Source organism: Triturus cristatus, chromosome 2_1 (assembly GCF_964204655.1).
Source record: "Triturus cristatus chromosome 2_1, aTriCri1.1, whole genome shotgun sequence".
In the NCBI taxonomy this organism is placed as follows: domain Eukaryota; kingdom Metazoa; phylum Chordata; class Amphibia; order Caudata; family Salamandridae; genus Triturus; species Triturus cristatus.
The window spans coordinates 601484150-601504717 of NC_140581.1; the positions used below are offsets into that span (position 1 = coordinate 601484150).

General features: G+C 47.8%; 1 protein-coding gene across 23 annotated transcripts in view; it reads left to right on the forward strand.

Moving 5' to 3' along the window:
- The window catches only part of CAST (calpastatin), a 564844-nt gene that overhangs the window by 245175 nt on the left and 299101 nt on the right, over positions 1–20568 (forward strand). For all 23 annotated transcript variants that reach the window (XM_085632507.1, XM_085632509.1, XM_085632510.1 and 20 more), the window contains 2 exons: positions 1709–1771; positions 17518–17568. In XM_085632507.1, coding sequence (XP_085488633.1) covers positions 1709–1771; positions 17518–17568 — 114 coding nt within the window. The remainder of the gene's footprint in view (positions 1–1708; positions 1772–17517; positions 17569–20568) is intronic.

A 20568-nucleotide genomic window follows, 5' to 3' on the forward strand; every position in this document is an offset into this window, starting at 1 on the left:
AAGGGGGCCCCTAAATTATATATTTCCCGGGGCTCCAAAATCCTTAAGATGACACTGCATCGCATAACATTATGAAGCGGATGTGAAGTAAACACCTTCATGCCTTGCAAGTCTGTTTACTTTCCCAGAATTAAATGCATGAAGCAACAGGTTGGAAGAGAGCTGTAAAAGTAATATCACTTACAGACTGAGTAAAAGAACGATGATTTACTCTTATATAGTATTTTTCTGCAAAAAAAGTACATTATCTTTAATGAAAATAGGAGCAAACACCGCTGTACAGTATCCAAGAATGTATCCGGTTTAAAAGTATGAGGCATTGGCACAAATTCATGGTATTTTGCTTAGCTAAACACCCAAAAACATTTCCATCCACCTTCTGTGCATCAAAGTCACTTCTCCGATGTAACTCAAAGCAAGAGAGGGATTTGATTACTCCTCTTGTTTTTGTTTTTTTTGTTTAGTCTGATGTGTTGCAAATTATTCAAAGGCGAAAGGATGTATGGGTGAGCTCTGAGATGGATACTATAAGCGAGGCAGAGGTAGTAGCTGCAGACAGGTGAATATGATCAGTCTCAGTACTGAGAAGGTGAACATTGTTGCAGCTAAATAACGGAGCATCGAAGCGGGACATTCCGCTATGCACTCTGCGTATGAAAGAATAGGATCATATGTCCCTTAAGTGAGCTATTGGTAACCAGCTGTGGCCAAAGACTACATGTATGTATATCCCCCAGACCTCCAGAGCTTCGCTGCCCGAAAGCTCATGCTCGACGTTGTGAGATCTTTCCACCATCAACTGGTGTCCTAGCTCCTGTGGTTAGAGGGTGATAACGCTGTATTAGCCTTAAGTCGTGGGATGCTGCAAAATCACCTTGTTAAATGCTACATCAAGCTCTAAAATTGTCACATGGAGGCCCTAATCAGAGTTGCAGATTGGAACCATTTTTATCATCGATTGTTGCTTTAAGGGTATTCATTATAAGCCCCTGTGCCTTGATCTTTTAAAAACTTATTTTAATGCTGAGTTATTTTTCAGAAGATTTTTGTATTATGTTAAATAAACAAATCTGAAAACGAAACAATAGTGCATTTAAAAGGTTTTAGGACTGTTATCAGAAATCTTTCTTCTATTTTGGCATCTGTAACCTTTCCACGATTAACAACGGAAGGGAGAATATTGATTAAATTGCTCAAACGTGAAGGCATACAAGCTTGGATGTAGGTTTAGACTGACTATAGAACAGAAGAGGCCAAGAGGCGCATATAATGGGTCTTAGGTAACAAAATGAAGAGGGTGATAGGTGGGGACCAACGTTAGAGGGCACAATGGGTCTCCGATGGCAAGGCAACCATTAAAAAAAATAGTTCTAAAAAAAAAAAAATATTTTTGTTATTCAAATGTTGTTAGGTTACACATTGCCATTTTAATTTTCATGCCTTTCAATCGGTTGCCTCAGGATTTGTTAGGTTAAACTTCGATAAGGACGCCTCAGAGTATCTTGGGCTGTTGAGTACTTGTTGGCCGAAGATACTCTGAAGGTTTTGCTCCTTGTAATAATTACACTGACTTTAGGCAGTGCTACAAGAATCAAAGCATTTTAAGGCTTGTCTCAGGGCTCATATTTATGAAGTAATACAATAAAATGGAAACATAAAAATTATGATGGGTTACATTCATTTTTTATGCTTGCTTTTGTTTTTGCAGAAACAACCTGCAGCTGCTGCACCTGTGACTAAAGAAAGCACAATGAAGCCTGCAGAGGCCAAGGTAATGTTGCATCATTCATATTTCTGTGCGTCACTTTTGGTTCAAACCGCTATGGGGGAAGCTAAATCGGTCTCTTTGTTTTCACTGAGTGAGACAGTCTCTCAAACGTGCTCCGGCGGCAAATCTCATGTATCACCTTGAATACCAGTGCCACGATGTCAGTCAGCATCTGGAGGACAGCATGCAGTTTATGACCAAATATACTCTGTCTGTCAATACTAATGAATATTACTTTCAGTTTTAGCTGTTAAGATACCTGTCATGTATATTGACAAGCTGGTGCTTGTGAAAGAAGGCACAACATGACTCGGATCATTCTGTAAACTGCACACTAGTTAAATAAACCCCATGTAAACCCAGAGCCTGGTGATCAACCTTTGAGCATGACAGTATGCAGAACCAGAAAAGAAAAGACTCTCGCAGACAAGGGATTATAGGGGCATTAACTCTAAGAAGAACAAAGCAAGATGAGCCACATCAAATGAAGTGTCATCAAGTAGTCTGGTGCAAACAAGAGTCCTACCTTGGGTAGAACTAAAGTGACAAAAGGTCTGATGTGGAAAACTGTAGCGCTCTCCTAAAAGCAGTGAAAATGCAATTCCATTTATATTTGTATTTTACATCAGCGGATTCTCCACCAGAGGAGTTGCTTTCACTATGCTACAATATGTAGCTTAGCATGGAATTTTCTTCAGTGCACTTGGAGAGGATACTGATGGGAGCAGGTTTGGTATATGTGCGATACACATCGGCTAAGTGTCCGTTTCTGACTTCGCATCTGATGTTTGTGCATTTGTCTGTCTTTGAGTGGAAAGGAGTCTCATTCTCTAGCTTCTTTTATGTGGATATCCGCCCTACCTTTTAGGTAAAGCTGGGGACTTGGTACTTGTATGAAGGCAAGTTTAATAGATCTTAGAATTTGGTTGGTTTTGCGTTGGGCTTAGGAATTGGGAGATCTCGCCTTTTCATGTGAGGGAAATGAAGATATTTCCGAATTCAAACGCAAGACTTTGTACAACTCTGCATATGCGTGTGTGTGTCTTACAGTTGCTATAGTGTACAATCTATTTATATCTATGACAACAATAAGGGGCATGTTTAATGACGATCAGTATAAAATTAAACCAGTTTGGCTAAATCTTCATGACCAACAATTTCTTTATTGTCCCACCACCCCTATTCTCATTCAGCAAATTGTTGAAAAATTCTTACTACAAAATTCACCAGAATTTGTTTCCCAAGCCCATAGTGTGCAAGAATTGACAATGAATCAGTGAATTAAAGTGAATCTGTGAATTTCAATGACATACTCTGAGGTTATGTATTGTGGAGTTCAACAACCTAGGTGTGGCATTCACATGTTAGAACCTACTCCTCTCCTACCCTCCCTCCTCTCCGCTAAACTAAATGGTAGTCCATTTCAGTCAACTATCTTACAACTTTTTCCGGTCTGATGTCCTCGGAAAAGGTAAGATATACGCTTTCTCCACAATTACCATGTGATGTGTCAGTGAGGAGAAATGATCAAGCCTGTAACATTCTTGAGAAAACTTTGCATGGCATCATGGTGAGTTTGGTTATGACTTTGTAAAAATCATAAAACTATTGTGTAGAAAAGGTGTGTTAGATCTGGGGGTCTCTAGTTGGCAGAGGTATACACCTTAGACCAAATAGGGACCCTTGCTTCTAGTCAGGGTACAGGGACACACACGGTAGATCACCCCTGCTCACCCTCTAGGTAGCTTGGCTCGAGCAGACAGGCTTATCCCCAAGGCAATGTGTAAGGTATTTGCACGTAGACACCACAATGATCCCCCCTCCGCACACCACAAACTTAGACCACACAGGTGAGTTATATCAAAAATAATATATCTTTATCTAGTTTCCGCAGTTGAAATCAAGCATCACAGGTTTACACAATATTCGCTTTCTTGGTTGGTCGGGATCGTAAGATGATAGTCTCTAGTCTCTGGAGTGATTCGATACTCACTGAGAATGAATCACTTTGTAGGCTCTCGATGTTTTAGGCAGCTACGTTGCTCCGGCAGTGTCGCTGCGCTCGTTGTACAAGCGCTCCTCGGGCTGTTCGGTGCAAGGATTCCACAACTCCCTCGACGAGCCCCCAGTGATGATGTCGACGTCACTAGAGTCAGCCACTCACAGCGCGGCTTCGTAGAGCAGGGAAATACGACTCTCGATCTGCTTCAGGCCTCCGGGCGCGGCAAGGCGCGTGCCGATGAGCACGTCGATCTTCTTGATGCGGCAACCGGTGTCGGGCCCGGCTCGGTGCGGTACTCTCCAGCAAGACAGAGAGCAGCCAGCCCACCTCACAGGCAGATGTTGAGAAGCTTGGTAGAACAGTCCACGGTCCCTGCGGCACACAGCAGCGCAGGTGGGACACAGCAGAGTCTTGAGTTCTTGGCAACCTTTCTATCCCTGGGTTGCGAAACAGGAGGCCAGCTCTTCTCAGGCCCTTGGAGATTCAGTTGAAGACACAGCACACAGCAAAGTCTTGTTTGGTCAAATGGATAGTGTCAGCACACAGCAGGACCCCTTCTTCTCCTTAGCTTCAGTTGTACGCCAGAACAGGTCAGCCTTTAGAGCACACAGCACGGCAATCTTCCTTTAGTTCTTCAGCGGTCCGTCTTTCAGCAGAGGTTCCTCTCGGTGGTCGAATCTAAAAATCTGTTGTCAGGGGTCTGGTACTTCTACCCCTAGAAGTCTTTGAAGTCTTTGTGCAAGTGGGTCCTGAGCCCGGTCTGATCCAGTTCTGGGTGTTGCTGGAGCACTTTGTTTTCCTGGCTTCTACATTCTTTTCAGAGCGAGGGGCAAGGTCGTCAGCCGCCCAGCAGGAGGTGGAGCCAGCAGAGTGGTAGGCAGGCACAGCCCTATTCAATCCCAGGTGCTATCCCCTCCCTCCACTCTCCGTGCAAATGTCGCCATTCAGCAGAGGGCTGACTCAGCCAACCTCCCGGGGGATCCCCAGCCCCTGTCACTCTCAAACCAGACAGTCAATCCACAAGCGCGCCCAGGCACTCAGAAGGGTCAGACAAGAGAACAGCTACTCTCTAAAAAGTACTGTTCTCCAACTCAGGATTTAAAAACAATCTCTCCTAAAAGATGTGTTATTAAATGCTGAGCTCAGGGATATCAAACACTCATGTCTTATCTTGTTCGTATGAGAAGATAGGCGGATAGCCATCGGCACCCTCCTCCTTCATGTTAGCCTATGGAACAAGATAACCTTGCAGTAGTGAACACACAAAATGGCCGGTGTTCACTACCAGAACATGTTACCTGCACTAGTACATGCTCTACCTTCTACATACACTGCACCCTGCCCAGGGGGGTACCTTGGGCCTTCCATAGGGATGACTGACGTGTACGAAAAGGGAAGGGTTAGGCCCGGTCAGTGTGGACACTGGCCAGGAGGACATGGCAGTCCGGGGACTGCGGGCAGGCCTGCGGCGGCAGGCCTGAGACACTGTTTTAGGGCTACACAGGTGGGTGGCGCAATCAGCGCTGCAGACCCACTAGTAGCATCTGTCATCACCAGCCCTGGCACGCACAGTGCACTTTACTAGGGACTTCCTGGTGATACAGATATGCCAATCAGGTATATCCAATCAATACGATATTTTACACAGGGAGCACTTACACTCTGGCACTGATTAGCAGTGGCAGAGTGTCCAAAGCATCTAAACCAGCAAAACGAAATCCAACACAGCATCAAAAATCCATGTAGCAGAGGCAAAAGATAGGGGGAAAACCCACGCCAAGGATGTCCGGTCTAACACGTGTCCCCTCCAGCTGAAAGCGGGGAGAACTACCCACCCTCTTGGGAGTTCTCATCGCTAAGGCGGAAAAACCTGGACAGACCATCAGCATTGGCGTGCTCTGTACCGGGACGGTGTTCCACCGTAAAGTCCATTCCCTGTAGGGAGATGGACCACCTCAACAGTTTTGGATTCTCACCCCTCATCTGCATTAACCATCTGAGGGGCCTGTGGTCGGTCTGAACACGGAAGTGAGTCCCAAACAGGTAGGGCCTCAGCTTCTTCAGGGCCCAGACCACAGCAAATGCTTCCCTTTCAATAGCGCTCCACCTCTGTTCCCTGGGAAGTAGCCTCCTACTAATGAAAGCTACGGGTTGGTCCCCGCCCTCGTCGTCCATCTGTGAGAGTACTGCTCCCACGCCTTGCTCTGAAGCGTCTGTCTGCACTACGAACTCACTCGAAAAGTCAGGCGCCTTAAGCACCGGTGCTGTGCACATTGCAGTTTTCAGGGCATCAAAAGCAGTTTGACAGGCCTCGGTCCAATTCACTTTCCTGGGCTGATTTCTAGAGGTTAGATCCGTCAAGGGGGCAACAATGGTGCCGTATCCCTTGATGAACCGTCTGTAATACCCGGTGAGTCCTAGGAAGGCTCTCACCTCTGTCTGCGTCTTGGGGGGTTCCCAAGCCAGAATGGTATCGATCTTCGCCTGTAGGGGCGCCACCTGGCCGCTCCCCACCTGGTGTCCCAAATACACCACTGATCCCTGCCCTATCTGGCACTTACTGGCCTTGATGGTGAGGCCTGCCTTCTGCAGCGCCCTCAACACTTCACAGAGGTGTTGCAAGTGTTCCTCCCAAGTGGAGCTGAACACAGCAATGTCATCCAGGTACGCGGCGCTGAATTGCTCCAGCCCGGTCAGTACCCGGTTGACCAGTCTCTGGAAGGTGGCAGGGGCATTTTTCAATCCAAAGGGCATGACTCGAAACTGGAAGTGCCCCTCTGGCGTTGAAAATGCCGACCTCTCCTTTGCCCCGTCAGTTAAGGCAATCTGCCAGTACCCTGAAGTCAAATCGAAGGTGCTGAGGTACCGGGCAGCTCCTAACCGATCCACGAGCTCATCAGCTCTGGGGATGGGGTGCACGTCAGTCTTGGTGACCGCATTGAGCCCGCGGTAGTCCACGCAAAACCGAAGTTCTGACGGGCCACCGGGTGTAGCAGATTTCTTGGGAACGAGGACCACTGGGCTAGCCCAGGGACTGCTAGAGGGCTCAATTACCCCTAACGCCAACATCTTGGAAACTTCTTCCTTGATGCTGGCCCTGACCTTGTCAGCTACTCTGTTAAACTTCTGTTTCACAGGCAGGCTATCTCCAGTGTCCACATCATGGACGCACCAATTGGTGACACCTGGTGTCAGGGAGAACAGGGAGGCAAACTGACCCAACACCTGGCGACAGTCTCTCTGCTGCTCTGGGGTCAGGGTGGGCGAGAGGACCACACCATCCATTGACCCGTCTTGCTCCTTGGTTGCCAGGAGGTCAGGGAGAGGATCACTATCCTCCTCCCCGCCGTCGTCTGTAGCCATGAGCATCGTCACTTCAGACCTCTCGAAGTGGGGTTTGAGGCGGTTCACATGCAAGACTCTAAGGGGCTGCCTAGGAGTCTTCATGTTGATCAGGTAGGTCACCTCACTCTTGCGCTCTACCACCTCATATGGCCCGGTCCACTTGTCACGGAGCGCACAAGGCTCCACCGGCGCCATCACCCACACTTTCTGCCCGGGATGAAATTCTACCAGAGTGGTATTCTGGTCGTACCATCTTTTCATCTCCTCCTGGCTGGCTTCTAGGTTCTCCTGAGCGAGCTTCCTGAAGCGCTGCGTTTGGTTGCGGATGGCCAGCACATAGCTGAACACATCCTGGGGGGTTTTCCCACGGGATTTCTCCCACCCCTCCTTCACCAGTGTGAGAGGTCCTCTAACAGGGTGGCCATACAGCAGTTCAAAGGGGCTGAACCCTAAGGACTTCTGAGGCACCTCCCTGTAGGCAAACAACAGGCATGGTAACAAGACGTCCCACTTCCGTCTCATGGGCTCCGCTAGGCCCATAATCATACCTTTCAGGGTGCGGTTGAACCTTTCAACCAACCCATTTCCTTGAGGGTGGTAAGGAGTGGTGAACTTATAAGTTACTCCACACTCCTCCCACAGAGACTTCATATACCTAGAGATGAAGTTGGTACCCCGGTCGGAGACCACCTCTCGGGGGAACCCCACGGGGGAAAAGATCCCCATCAGTGCACGGCCCACCACGGGTGCTGTGATTGTCCTGAGAGGGACTGCTTCCGGGTACCGAGTGGCGTGATCCACCAAGACCAGGATAAACCTGTTGCCTAAGGTGGTCTTGGGATCCAGGGGCCCTACGATATCAATGCCCACCCGCTCGAAAGGGGTGCTCACTACAGGAAACGGCTGGAGGGGCGCCACGCACTTCCCTCCGCTCTTACCACTGGCTTGACAGGTTTGGCAAGACTTACAAAAGGTACCGACGTGCTTCTTCATCTGGGGCCAGTAGAAGTGGGTGACAAGCCTGCGATAGGTCTTGTCTTGCCCCAGATGTCCTGCGAGAGGCACGTCGTGAGCCAGACCCAGTAAGAAGTTCCTGAAGCGCTCGGGTACCACCAGCACACGGGCTGCACCGGGCTCAGTGAACTTAGGCTCACTATACAGTAAGTCATCCTCCCAGTAAATCAAATGTTCCTTGGACCCTAGGCCTGCTGCCTGGTCTGCAGCCTGCTGCCGCACACCGACAAGAGAAGGGCACTCCTTCTGAGCCTGGCAGAATTCCTCCCTGGAGGGGCCACCCTCTTGCTGCCAATGGGTCAGCTCAGGCAACTCCCCCAGTTCGGCCACCTGCTCCCCTGTAGGTTCCAGGGCATCCCCCTCAGGTTCTGCTTCCTCCTGGACCGTGGGAACAGCGGGGGCCGGTTTCCCGCGCCCTCTGCCCCTTCCTCTCCTGGCAGGTTCCTGGGCCATCGTTCCAGGCTCCAGTTCTACTAATCCACCCTTACTGGCTGTCATGGCACGTGTGGATACACAGATCCACGCTGGCAGTCCTAACATCTCCAAGTGAGTTCTGTGCTCTACGTCCTTCCATGGAGAACTCTCCAGGTCATTACCCAACAGACAATCTACCGGCAAGGCATCACTGACACAGACTTCCAAGGTACCAGAGACTCCCCCCCCCCCCCCCCCCATGTAAAGGGAACACGCGCCATCTTGCAGAGGCGAACTGAAGTGTCAGCTGCCACTACTGGGCGGAGCACATTGGGAATGACTTGCTCTTCAGACACCCACTGACACCTGACAGATGTCACACTAGCCCCGGTGTCTCTCAGAGCCTCTATCTCCCTCCCATTGATGGTCACCTTTTGCCCGTATTTCTTAGTGTTAGCGGGTATCAAGGTATCCTGGACCATCTCTTGGTCTCCTAACGAGACAAGGGTCATCATTGCTAATCCCTCTTCCCCACTGGAAATCAAATCCCCTCCCAAAACTACACTAGCTAACCCTGGGACTGGAGCAGCAGCTGGTGCTGGGGGTTTCTTGGGACATTTAGGGGCGATGTGCCCCACTTCCCTACAAGCATAGCAAGTAGGCGGTGGTCTGTTGCCCTTAGGGGGCCAAGACCTCTTCGGCTTGGGGGCTTGGGACTCCTTCTCCTGGGAACTGTTTTGGGGCCCTTTAGAGAACTCCTTACTGTTACCCTTGTCCTCCCCACCTTTCTGCTGGGGACCCTGTCCACCCTTGGCTGGCATACTTACCACCCCTTTGTTGACCCTGGTGCTAGTCCAGCGGTCTGCCTCTTTAGCAAGCTCACTGGGATCAGTTAACTTGCTGTCTAAAAGATGCTGGCGCAGCTCTGGAACACATAGACTACTCAAGTGCTCCCAACTTATCAAGTGACACAACCCCACATAATCAGTAACTTTGCTGCCCTTTATCCAACCTTCCAGTGCACGCGTGTACATACTCACACACTCCACCCACGTACTCGAATCAAGTTTCTTGAAGTTCCTAAACTTCTGGCGGTACTGTTCTGGTGTAAGCCCATACCTGAGGCATAAGGCCTCCTTCATCGTGGGGTAGGTTAAGGTCCCTGCTGCTTCTAAGGGTGCTAAGACATCCCTCCCAGAGGCCTCAAAATGCTTCCACAAACCCGCTCCCCAACTCTTCTCAGGCACTTCATTCATCTTTAAGGCAAGCTCATAGGATCTAAACCATGCATAGATATCCTCACCCCTCTGATAATTCTGCACCAAATCTTTCGGTATGTATACTTTACCCGCCTGTACTGGTTGTGCGCTGCCACCATTCGGACTGGACGCCACTTGTTTGGCTTTAATGTCCAGCTCCCTCATGCTCAACTCATGAGCCAACTGGAGTTTCTTCTCTTCCAAAGCGAGAGCATTCCTCCTCTCCTCCGCCTCTTTCTCACTGTCTAGGCGCAGTTTCCTTTCTTCTGCTTGAGCTTTGAGCTTAAAAAGTTCAATCTCATGGGCTCTAACCCTCTGGTTTTCCTCCAGCTCCTCTGGAGAGAGGCTCTTACTGGAATGGGCGCTGCCAGTCCTAGACGCTGGCCTATTAACTGGCAGATCATCGGATCCAAATCCGTGCTCCGGTGTGCCATCCCCTTCAGTAGTTTTCTCGGTTGTGCCATTCTTGGCCTCCCACCAGGCCCTTAGAGCTTTCTGTAGCTCCGTCTTGTTGGCGCCGCCCTTCGCTGGGCATCCAAGCTGCTTGCAGAATTGCTTGAGTTGCTCCTTCTTATATTCGAGCAACTTTTTCACTTCGAATTGCAATTCCGACTCCTCACCTACTCCATTCAGAGACATGATGCTTCGTCGATCCTCCAAGAATAGTCTTCGCAAAAACTTCGTGCAATGCAACTGCTTACTAGATTAGTGATGTACGAAGAATCACTGCAGGTCAAGTGCAAATACTGGTTCTAATCCGCACCGCTGACCACCAATGTTAGATCTGGGGGTCTCTAGTTGGCAGAGGTATACACCTTAGACCAAATAGGGACCCTTGCTTCTAGTCAGGGTACAGGGACACACACGGTAGATAACCCCTGCTCACCCTCTAGGTAGCTTGGCTCGAGCAGACAGGCTTATCCCCAAGGCAATGTGTAAGGTATTTGCACGTAGACACCACAATGATCCCCCCCTCCGCACACCACAAACTTAGACCACACAGGTGAGTTATATCAAAAATAATATATCTTTATCTAGTTTCCGCAGTTGAAATCAAGCATCACAGGTTTACACAATATTCGCTTTCTTGGTTGGTCGGGATCGTAAGATGATAGTCTCTAGTCTCTGGAGTGATTCGATACTCACTGAGAATGAATCACTTTGTAGGCTCTCGATGTTTTAGGCAGCTGCATTGCTCCGGCAGTGTCGCTGCGCTCGTTGTACAAGCGCTCCTCGGGCTGTTCGGTGCAAGGATTCCACAACTCCCTCGACGAGCCCCCAGTGACGATGTCGACGTCACTAGAGTCAGCCACTCATAGCGCGGCTTCGTAGAGCAGGGAAATACGACTCTCGATCTGCTTCAGGCCTCCGGGTCGCGGCAAGGCGCGTGCCGATGAGCACGTCGATCTTCTTGATGCGGCAACCGGTGTCGGGCCCGGCTCGGTGCGGTACTCTCCAGCAAGACAGAGAGCAGCCAGCCCACCTCACAGGCAGATGTTGAGAAGCTTGGTAGAACAGTCCACGGTCCCTGCAGCACACAGCAGCGCAGGTGGGACACAGCAGAGTCTTGAGTTCTTGGCAACCTTTCTATCCCTGGGTTGCGAAACAGGAGGCCAGCTCTTCTCAGGCCCTTGGAGATTCAGTTGAAGACACAGCACACAGCAAAGTCTTGTTTGGTCAAGTGGATAGGGTCAGCACACAGCAGGACCCCTTCTTCTCCTTAGCTTCAGTTGTACGCCAGAACAGGTCAGCCTTTAGAGCACACAGCACGGCAATCTTCCTTTAGTTCTTCAGCGGTCCGTCTTTCAGCAGAGGTTCCTCTCGGTGGTCGAATCTAAAAATCTGTTGTCAGGGGTCTGGTACTTCTACCCCTAGAAGTCTTTGAAGTCTTTGTGCAAGTGGGTCCTGAGCCCGGTCTGATCCAGTTCTGGGTGTTGCTGGAGCACTTTGTTTTCCTGGCTTCTACATTCTTTTCAGAGCGAGGGGCAAGGTCGTCAGCCGCCCAGCAGGAGGTGGAGCCAGCAGAGTAGTAGGCAGGCACAGCCCTATTCAATCCCAGGTGCTATCCCCTCCCTCCACTCTCCGTGCAAATGTCGCCATTCAGCAGAGGGCTGACTCAGCCAACCTCCCGGGGGATCCCCAGCCCCTGTCACTCTCAAACCAGACAGTCAATCCACAAGCGCGCCCAGGCACACAGAAGGGTCAGACAAGAGAACAGCTACTCTCTAAAAAGTACTGTTCTCCAACTCAGGATTTAAAAACAATCTCTCCTAAAAGATGTGTTATTAAATGCTGAGCTCAGGGATATCAAACACTCATGTCTTATCTTGTTCGTATGAGAAGATAGGCGGATAGCCATCGGCACCCGCCTCCCTCATGTTAGCCTATGGAACAAGATAACCTTGCAGTAGTGAACACACAAAATGGCTGGTGTTCACTACCAGAACATGTTACCTGCACTAGTACATGCTCTACCTTCTACATACACTGCACCCTGCCCAGGGGGGTACCTTGGGCCTTCCATAGGGATGACTGACGTGTACGAAAAGGGAAGGGTTAGGCCCGGTCAGTGTGGACACTGGCCAGGAGGACATGGCAGTCCGGGGACTGCGGGCAGGCCTGCGGCGGCAGGCCTGAGACACTGTTTTAGGGCTACACATGTGGGTGGCGCAATCAGCGCTGCAGACCCACTAGTAGCATCTATCATCACCAGTCCTGGCACACACAGTGCACTTTACTAGGGACTTCCTGGTGATACAGATATGCCAATCAGGTATATCCAATCAATACGATATTTTACACAGGGAGCACTTACACTCTGGCACTGATTAGCAGTGGCAGAGTGTCCAAAGCATCTAAACCAGCAAAACGAAATCCAACACAGCATCAAAAATCCATGTAGCAGAGGCAAAAGATAGGGGAAAAACCCACGCCAAGGATGTCAGGTCTAACAAGGTGGCTAAAATGTTTTACTGTCAAGTCATAAAAGGACTAGGGCTGTGACTACTCTGCTCAGGACAATAGAAGTGTTGAGGTGTTATTACTTTCTGATTGGCTGTGTTTTCGCATATCAGATTGTTGCAGCATGCGTATCCAAGCAAATTCTAGGATTATCTTGCACAAAATGTTGCTCAAAATGATGGCCTAGCCCTGCTGTTTCTGAAACCACTCTAATGATCCTTATGTTTCCTTTGATTTTCCCCCTGTATGGCTTGTGCTTCCTTACATGGCTGTAATGGCCTGTCCTACCTTTAGGTGCAATCTCTTCACATCTTTGCCCCTGATTAATCAGTAGTTGATCTCTACTCGGCATAGTGGGGTTAACAGGATGAAGATTAAGATGAACCCTTGCATCCATGACCCCTGCCTCCAATTGGGATCACAAACTTTTCTTAACCATCAGCTCACCCTCTTGCATGTTGCCTATTTTGGAACCTTTTTTGTATCATTGTGTTAAAACATAAAAAACTGGGGCAATGGTGAAAAGATCCTACCTGGTTTAGGACACCTTCTTATTCTGTATCTAAAATTGATTGACAGGTATTCAGGATTGGTAGATGTTTATATAACTGTGGATTAACAAAGTGTTACTCAACATATGCAGGAAACAAGGTTGTTCTCTGTCAATGTGTTTTTCATTGCCCTGTTCTCTCCTTTTAAATGTAAAAATCAGATCATTACTGAAAATGTAATTTCTACTTATATAGTGTCCAATCTCTCCTCCTCTTTTTTCCTGGTTCTTCCTTTTACCTTTAATGCAGGTTGTATTTGTTTCCTTTGATTGTTAAACAATCCTCTACACATCTTTGGCACAGGGGAAGTGTCTCACTTTGTTGACATGCATGGTGTGTGAGCCTTTGCCATTTTTTTCTAATCTCAGATTACCTCATTGTTGTCCTCATAGAAATGTTGAGCCACATGGAGAAATACTGCACTAGTGGTGGTATAGGTAGGAACATATCCTGGAACCTTATTCTTGTGCATGGAAACACCATAGTCCTCTGTCTCTGAGGCTAGGCCTGGCACGTATTTTAATGTTGGGGGTTGTTAAGTGGGAGGTGATACTTGTTTACGTCAGTTGAGATGAATTTCCTTGGGACACTTTGTGCACACATGATCAGTGCTTTAAATGGGCCGGTACTCACAGGTGCTGAGTACCGGCACTTCAAACAAAGCTGAGTACCAGCGCTTCTCCAGTTCCAAGTAGAGTACCGGTACATGTATTCATAGGGTGGGCACTGGGCCGATGCCTGAGGACCAGCTGTGGCACGTTTATTTGGCAGCATGTTGGCCGTTTTGGCATTTGTCTGTATCATTCAGCTGAACGGCCTGCTGGAGGCCTGCCGCGGGGGCAAGTAGGCCTCTGCTCCTAGATGGAAGCTCTCATTGTCCTCAACCGCCCCCTGCCGGGCCTCCATGCTGGGTCGTCTTGTTAGCGTATTGGACATGGGCTGCCAGGGGCACAGTGTTGTGTGCAGCCTGCATGGGTGGGAGGGAAGAGAGCCTGCATAAGTGACCATGCCATTTTAACCGCTTGGCCTCCCGCTGAGGCCTGACTCACTTGCTCCTGCAAATTCACCCCCACCCCCCTCCACCTGCTGGGACATTGGCTGGGATAAGGTGGTGGAGATGGCCTCTGCAACCTGCCTGCAACCCAGGTGAGGTGGGAGGAGGTCTACTGACCTGCCCATCAGCGGCCAGTATTGTTCTTCCCCTGACCGCAAACCTGCTGGACTCTGTGCATGCTTATGACCCTGCAGTGCTCACTGTCTGCCACTGCAAGCTCTCTAGCTGTGTGGCCTTCTGCTGAGGGAAGAGGAAGGAGAATGGGGTGAAAGAAGGTGAAGAGTGAGGGGGCAGAGATAGATTGAGCGGAGGAGAGTTTAAAGGGGGAAAATAGAGACAGAAGGGTTAAGCACAGACAGAGATGGCAGATTAGAAATAGAAATAGTGATAGTAGAGGATTATAGGATACCTTTGGGGTAAAGAGAGTGGGGCATCGAGAGAAATTGATACAAATGGGAGAGAAGTGAGTGGAGGAGGGATTATTGAGATTAGAGATGTGAAGATTGACAGAGTATTTGTCTGCTTGTTTGTGTGCGTTTGCTTGGTTGTGTGTATTTGTGTGTGAGAGAGAAACTAAATCAGAGAGGATGAGAATCAGGACACCCAGGAGGTATTTGAAATGAAATGCGTCTAATGCTTGTTATTAATGATGCTATGCCAGTCTCTCTCCTCCTGGTGCACAGATGCTTAGCCTGAAAGTGCTAATAGTACTGTTGATGGCTTGTCTGCCTTCAGGGTTTAGAAGCTCCATGCATTGTTCCAAGAAGTACTTGACGCCACCCTTTATTAGCATATGTGCCTGTTAATCCGCGCATATGGATAGTTTGAGACCACTGTCAATGGCAATGCAAGGGCAAAATGAATACTCAGTAGAAGTGTTTTCTATCATCATGTCTCGCCCCACCTCTAACCCCGCCCACTAGCCCCGCCCCTAACTCAATTTAATGAGTACCTGTACTTATCTTATTTTTTCCATTTCAAGCACTGCACATGACCAAGGCTAGTCTCTAACGTCCAAACAGTTGGACGTGTGCATCTGAAAATTCTCGCTCTCCCAAGAACACACAGCAATGTGCTTGCTTTTAGGAAGGAGTGGAAACAAAAAATTGCATTTGGAAAAGGAATTATTATATTATTTTTAAATTGGGGTGCTTTTGCTAATCATTACTGTAAGTGATAGTATGAAGATCTAATATCACAACTCTGTTGAAATAGTTGTATCAGCCAAAAGCTCATAGTTAATATATTGGAAAAGATGTTTCTCATCGTAATAATAATTCATTGTAAACCTGTACATAATGGCAGAATTAACAAGCATTGGCATAGCCAATAGGTCTCGCTTTTGGGACCTTATAAGTGTTTAGCCATGCAACAGTTGCATAACTAAATACTTATAAGGTCCCAAAAGCGAGACCTATTGGCTATGCCAATGCTTGTTTCTGTTTATTACTGCTCTGTAGTAATGGCGGCGCACGGGTGCCACCATTACTACATAGAAGTAATAAACAGGAGAAAAAAAAACTGGCTCACGGAAAACATCAAAGTGAAAGTGATCACGATCAAACATCAAAGTGCCTGTGCGGCCACGAAAGTAAAAGTGATCGCGATCAAACATCAAAGCGCCCGTGCGGCCGTGAAAGTGAGGCGCCCGCGCACATGCACTGTAGCTCTAGGCTACAGTGGTAGCACTTTTTTGAGCACTCACAAAAAGTCTCCCCAGACCAGCGCATGCGCTGGGTCAGGCGAGACCTAAAAAGGAACCGTTTAGAACGGAGTTTCAGTCAAAAATGAAAAGAAGAGTGGCACCAAAGTTCAAACACCACATGAAGCCGCTCCCTCCAGCCGCACTCGCTCTGATTGTGTTTTTTATTGCATTAGCCTCTGTGGAGAGTCTTGAAATAGCCAATGTTTAGACTGAGGAGGTCTAATTCCTCTGTGGCCATCAAGGTGGCACTTTCTCACCTCTGATCTAATACTGTTCACATATATCTTTGGTAGAAGGCGTTGGCTCATATTCAAGAGATTGTGGGCCTGACTCAGCACTGAACCTTAACCCTTCTGGTGATTCTCTCACCCATTAATGAAAGAACCAGAGATAGCTTGGTTGCTGTGGGCATCATAACATTCACAAGCTGCAGCATACTACACCAGCCCACGCGTAGTTACTTGGTGGAGCTGCGTGTGGTTCGGTCAGAGACTGGAGGGTGCTGGCGCTGAGCAGTCATCCAGGTATCGATGGTCAGTGGACTTTTGCAGCTCCTTAAAATGATTCTTATATCCAAGTCTCTTATACTTTGCCACAGCGAGATAGCGGTGCTTCATGCTAGGTATTTTTTGTATTTTAGCTTGTTGCACTCGTTTTTATATTTTTATGTCACATACATCGTATCTTTTTTTCTGAAGCATTGGTATGTGCCTTTTTTGCTTTAAATATGATATGAAGTGTAAATGATCAACTAGCTTTCTTTAGTACATTGTAGCAAAACGCTTCCTGCGCCTTAGTTTCAATGCTAAACTTGTGGCATGAAGATTTAGTTTATTTAGAATTTTTACATTATCTGAAAAGAGTTAAACATGTCCATGCCTAAAATGAAATCCTGCGATTTGTCAACAACACCGCCGACAAACTGACGTACAAGGGTGCTCATTTGACAAACAAATTTTAAGGAAACTACAAACAGACTTAGTGGGAGTGTCTTTTTATGGCTGATCAAGCGCGACTGCAAGTAGATAGGACACTGGCTTTCCACGAATTATCTGTGGTGTTTCAAACTGAAAGTCTCTGTAGCACAGCTTCAGGTTGTGGGCCGAATTATGAATTGCTGCATCTGTTTTTCTTTTGTGCTTTAGCAAGAGCCTGGCTCGGGCCGGACTGGGAACTCAAAGCAGCCCTGGCAATTGCATCGGACCAGCCCCCAGTGGGATGAAGGGGATGCAACTGTGAAGCACTGCTGCTCTTGTTACTGAGGGCTGATATTGCAGCACCGCTGCGAAACTGGCCACCTGTAACAAAACCGGCCCACACCGCTGCAAAACCGCCCCCACCCTTCCAGCCTCCCGGGGAAAAGACCGACGCCCACTGTGGCCAGTCCGGCCCTATTTCAGCTTATGTGTCTGGTTCTAATCTGTACCTTTTCTCTTTTTTGCAGGGGGGGCTTTTTAGTAAAACAGAACCAGCTAAAACAGCACCGTCCACAAAGGTAAGCTCAAATGCCAGTGTTTTAAACCAGTGCTTCGTGTGTTATGAAGGCAAACTAGATATAGAGCGGGTAGGACACTTCCAAGTGAGAATGCACTTTTGACAGACACATATTTGGCTAACCAAGCAACTGCTACTTAGTTTTTGTTCTTTTAAAAGGTGTTATCTGTAGATTTATGTACTTTAATCCGGTTGTCAATGATATGCTGATCGTCGTTTCTTTTGTGTGCAATGTCATTTGCTTTTGAAAGAAGTGTGTGGCTCCAACGTGTGGACCATTTTGGGGAATGTTGCTAAATTTCATGTTATGCCATGTGCTTCTGGATTTCTGTACATCTTCAGAGGCCCTTATTCTTCTGTTCTTGTTGCCGCTGACTGATATAGACTTTGATCTGTGGAACCATGAATGTAGATTCACGAAAATCCCAGTAGTTTTTGGTTTTAAGTTCTAGAAGCTGCGACCACAATGCCATCACTGCATTTGCTCATTTGTTCAAACAAACATGTGATGAGCCAATGGTGTTTACTTTAGGCTTCATTCCATTCCATGCCCGAAAAAGCGCATGCTCTGTTGCTCACAAGACCTGTTAGCTGAAAGGCGCTTAGACCCATCCATTGCTTCCCATTGGTTGGCTTCATTGTCACTCTTATGCTAGCCCCTGTTTGGTCAGTGTGTGTCCCGGCTTCAGTTCCTCTTCATTTGTTTCTTCCTTCCCCGAAGCGTGGCCGAAGTTCTGGTTTCAGTCAGAGCCCATAGTCCTTCTGCTGTTTGCACTTTCTCTCAGGTACTCATTATTTTATTAAATTGCAGCACTCCATAAGAGTGCATATGTCTTCAGGCATCCTGCTTTGAATTGTTGTTGCCCATTGTTATTGCCCTGTCGTGGTTGCTCTGTTGTTGTTTCTTTCCCTTTTTTCGAAGTTTTTACCTATTGTTGTTTTTTGCCCAATCCTGCTTGCACCCTCCCAGATGTGCTCCTATACAACATGGCAAAAACAACCTTGACAAAGCCAAATACTTGTACTATTTGGCTTTGTCAATGTGCTTTTAAACAATGTTGTATATCAGTGTGGCTGCCATGTGCCATGGTTGAAATAAAAAAAAAAAATGCTATGACACAGCTGACATGGACCGCACTATAGTGCTTTTTTTCTTTTTTTACTTTCAGCATGCTACACATCAGCCACGCTGCTGTACAACATGGCTAAATAAACAAGCATTGGCATAGCCAATAGGTCTCGCCTTTGGGACCTTATAAGTGTTTAGCCATGCAACAGTTGCATAACTAAATATTTATAAGGTCCCAAAAGCGAGACCTATTGGCTATGCCAAGCGGCCGTGCGGCCGCGAAAGTGATCACGATCGCGATCAAACATCAAAGCGGCCGCGAAAGTGGAAGTAATTGTGGTAAAAGCGGCGCGCGCGCCCGCGCACATGCACTGTAGCTCTAGGCTGGCCTAGTAGCACTTTTTGGAGCCCTCTCAATAAGTCTCGCCAGACCAGCGCATGCGCTGGGTCAGGCGAGACCTAAAAAACCAATAGATCTCGCATAAGTGAAACCTGTCTTTGCCAATGCTTGTTGCTAACTGTTGTGAGTGACCAAACATTTTCAAACCATACTTGGTCCTGTGCCAGTAAGAACAGTTCAACCGGTACCACCAGGCCACGACCCTTCTAAATGCGAAGAAAGGCAACCTCAAACCAGTAACAGCCATGTTGGGCATCATACAGGTTGAAGGTAGTCAGTGTACCAGTCATAACTGTGCTCAATGAGTTAAGCTCCTGTTGAATGCACAGCTCTGATCTTATCTCTTGCCTCTGGAATTTGCAGCTTCTAAGAACACTTGGGGGTAGATTTAGGAAATTGTCATGCAGGTCAGTGCAGCAAGTCACCTTGCCGTGCTGCACTACTTGACAGGGAAAGGGCAGTAACGTACTGTATTTAAGTCAATACAGTGCATTCCTGCCTTTTCCCCTGCGCTGTTACCCTTTTGGCAGCGTAGCACCAATGCAAGCACCCTTGCACCATGCAAGGGTGGCACCGTTGCATGCAGGATTGTTTTTTTGCAGGAAGAAACACCTTCATGCACAAAAATGATCCCAAGGCATGTTCCTCTTTCTATGTGTGCTGCAGAATGCACCACTTGTAGAAAGAGGGTGAAATTAGGAAATTTCCCCTTGATACGTCACTCCTGGAAAGGCGTATCTTTTTGGAGCATTACCAGGTTAACCAATTCTGTTAAATCTGGGAATGCAGACAATAATATATTCCAAAAAGAAAGTGACAGAGTGCACACCTGTTTCATCCACTTTTCATAATGAAGTTTTATTCTCTTTTGATCCTTTCGCTTGCAAGCCCGGGAGCATGGTCTGCCCCAAAACCACGTGCTTGTGTGAACACATTCAAAAATTGGTGAGATGTCGCCCCAATTTTAAAAAATTTTTTTATAACTCTTTTTATTAGCAAACATCGGCAGATTATACAGTACAGAGGATTGGGCACATTATACATCACAATGCATATGGGTGGAAGGATATACATACATTACAATAGAGAGGAACATTATGGGGAGATAGGGTCATCCTGTTCAATGCTGCGAGGTGGGGTACAAATCTGGCCTCTATAGCTATTCCACAAGCCCCATACGTAGGACCACTTCCTAGGGCACCCCCTTGCCAGATATACTGTTTTTTTCTCTGAACATACACCAATCGAGATTCCTTTCCCAGGCCTCCAAGGTGGGTGGATCCGCTGCCCCCCATAGTTGAGCTTTATTTATTTTGGCTAACATGAACCCCAAAGTGGCCCACCGTGTCTGTGAGGCGTTTAAATCTGTGGGCTCCCATACATTTAGAAGGCATCTCCTTGCCTCTGGATGGAGTGTGATGCGTAACACCTTGCTGATTATCTCATGTATTTGAAGCCAATAAGAGCTGATATGTGTGCACTCCCAGATAATGTGCATGTACGTGCCAGAGAGGCCACAACACCTTTTAGAT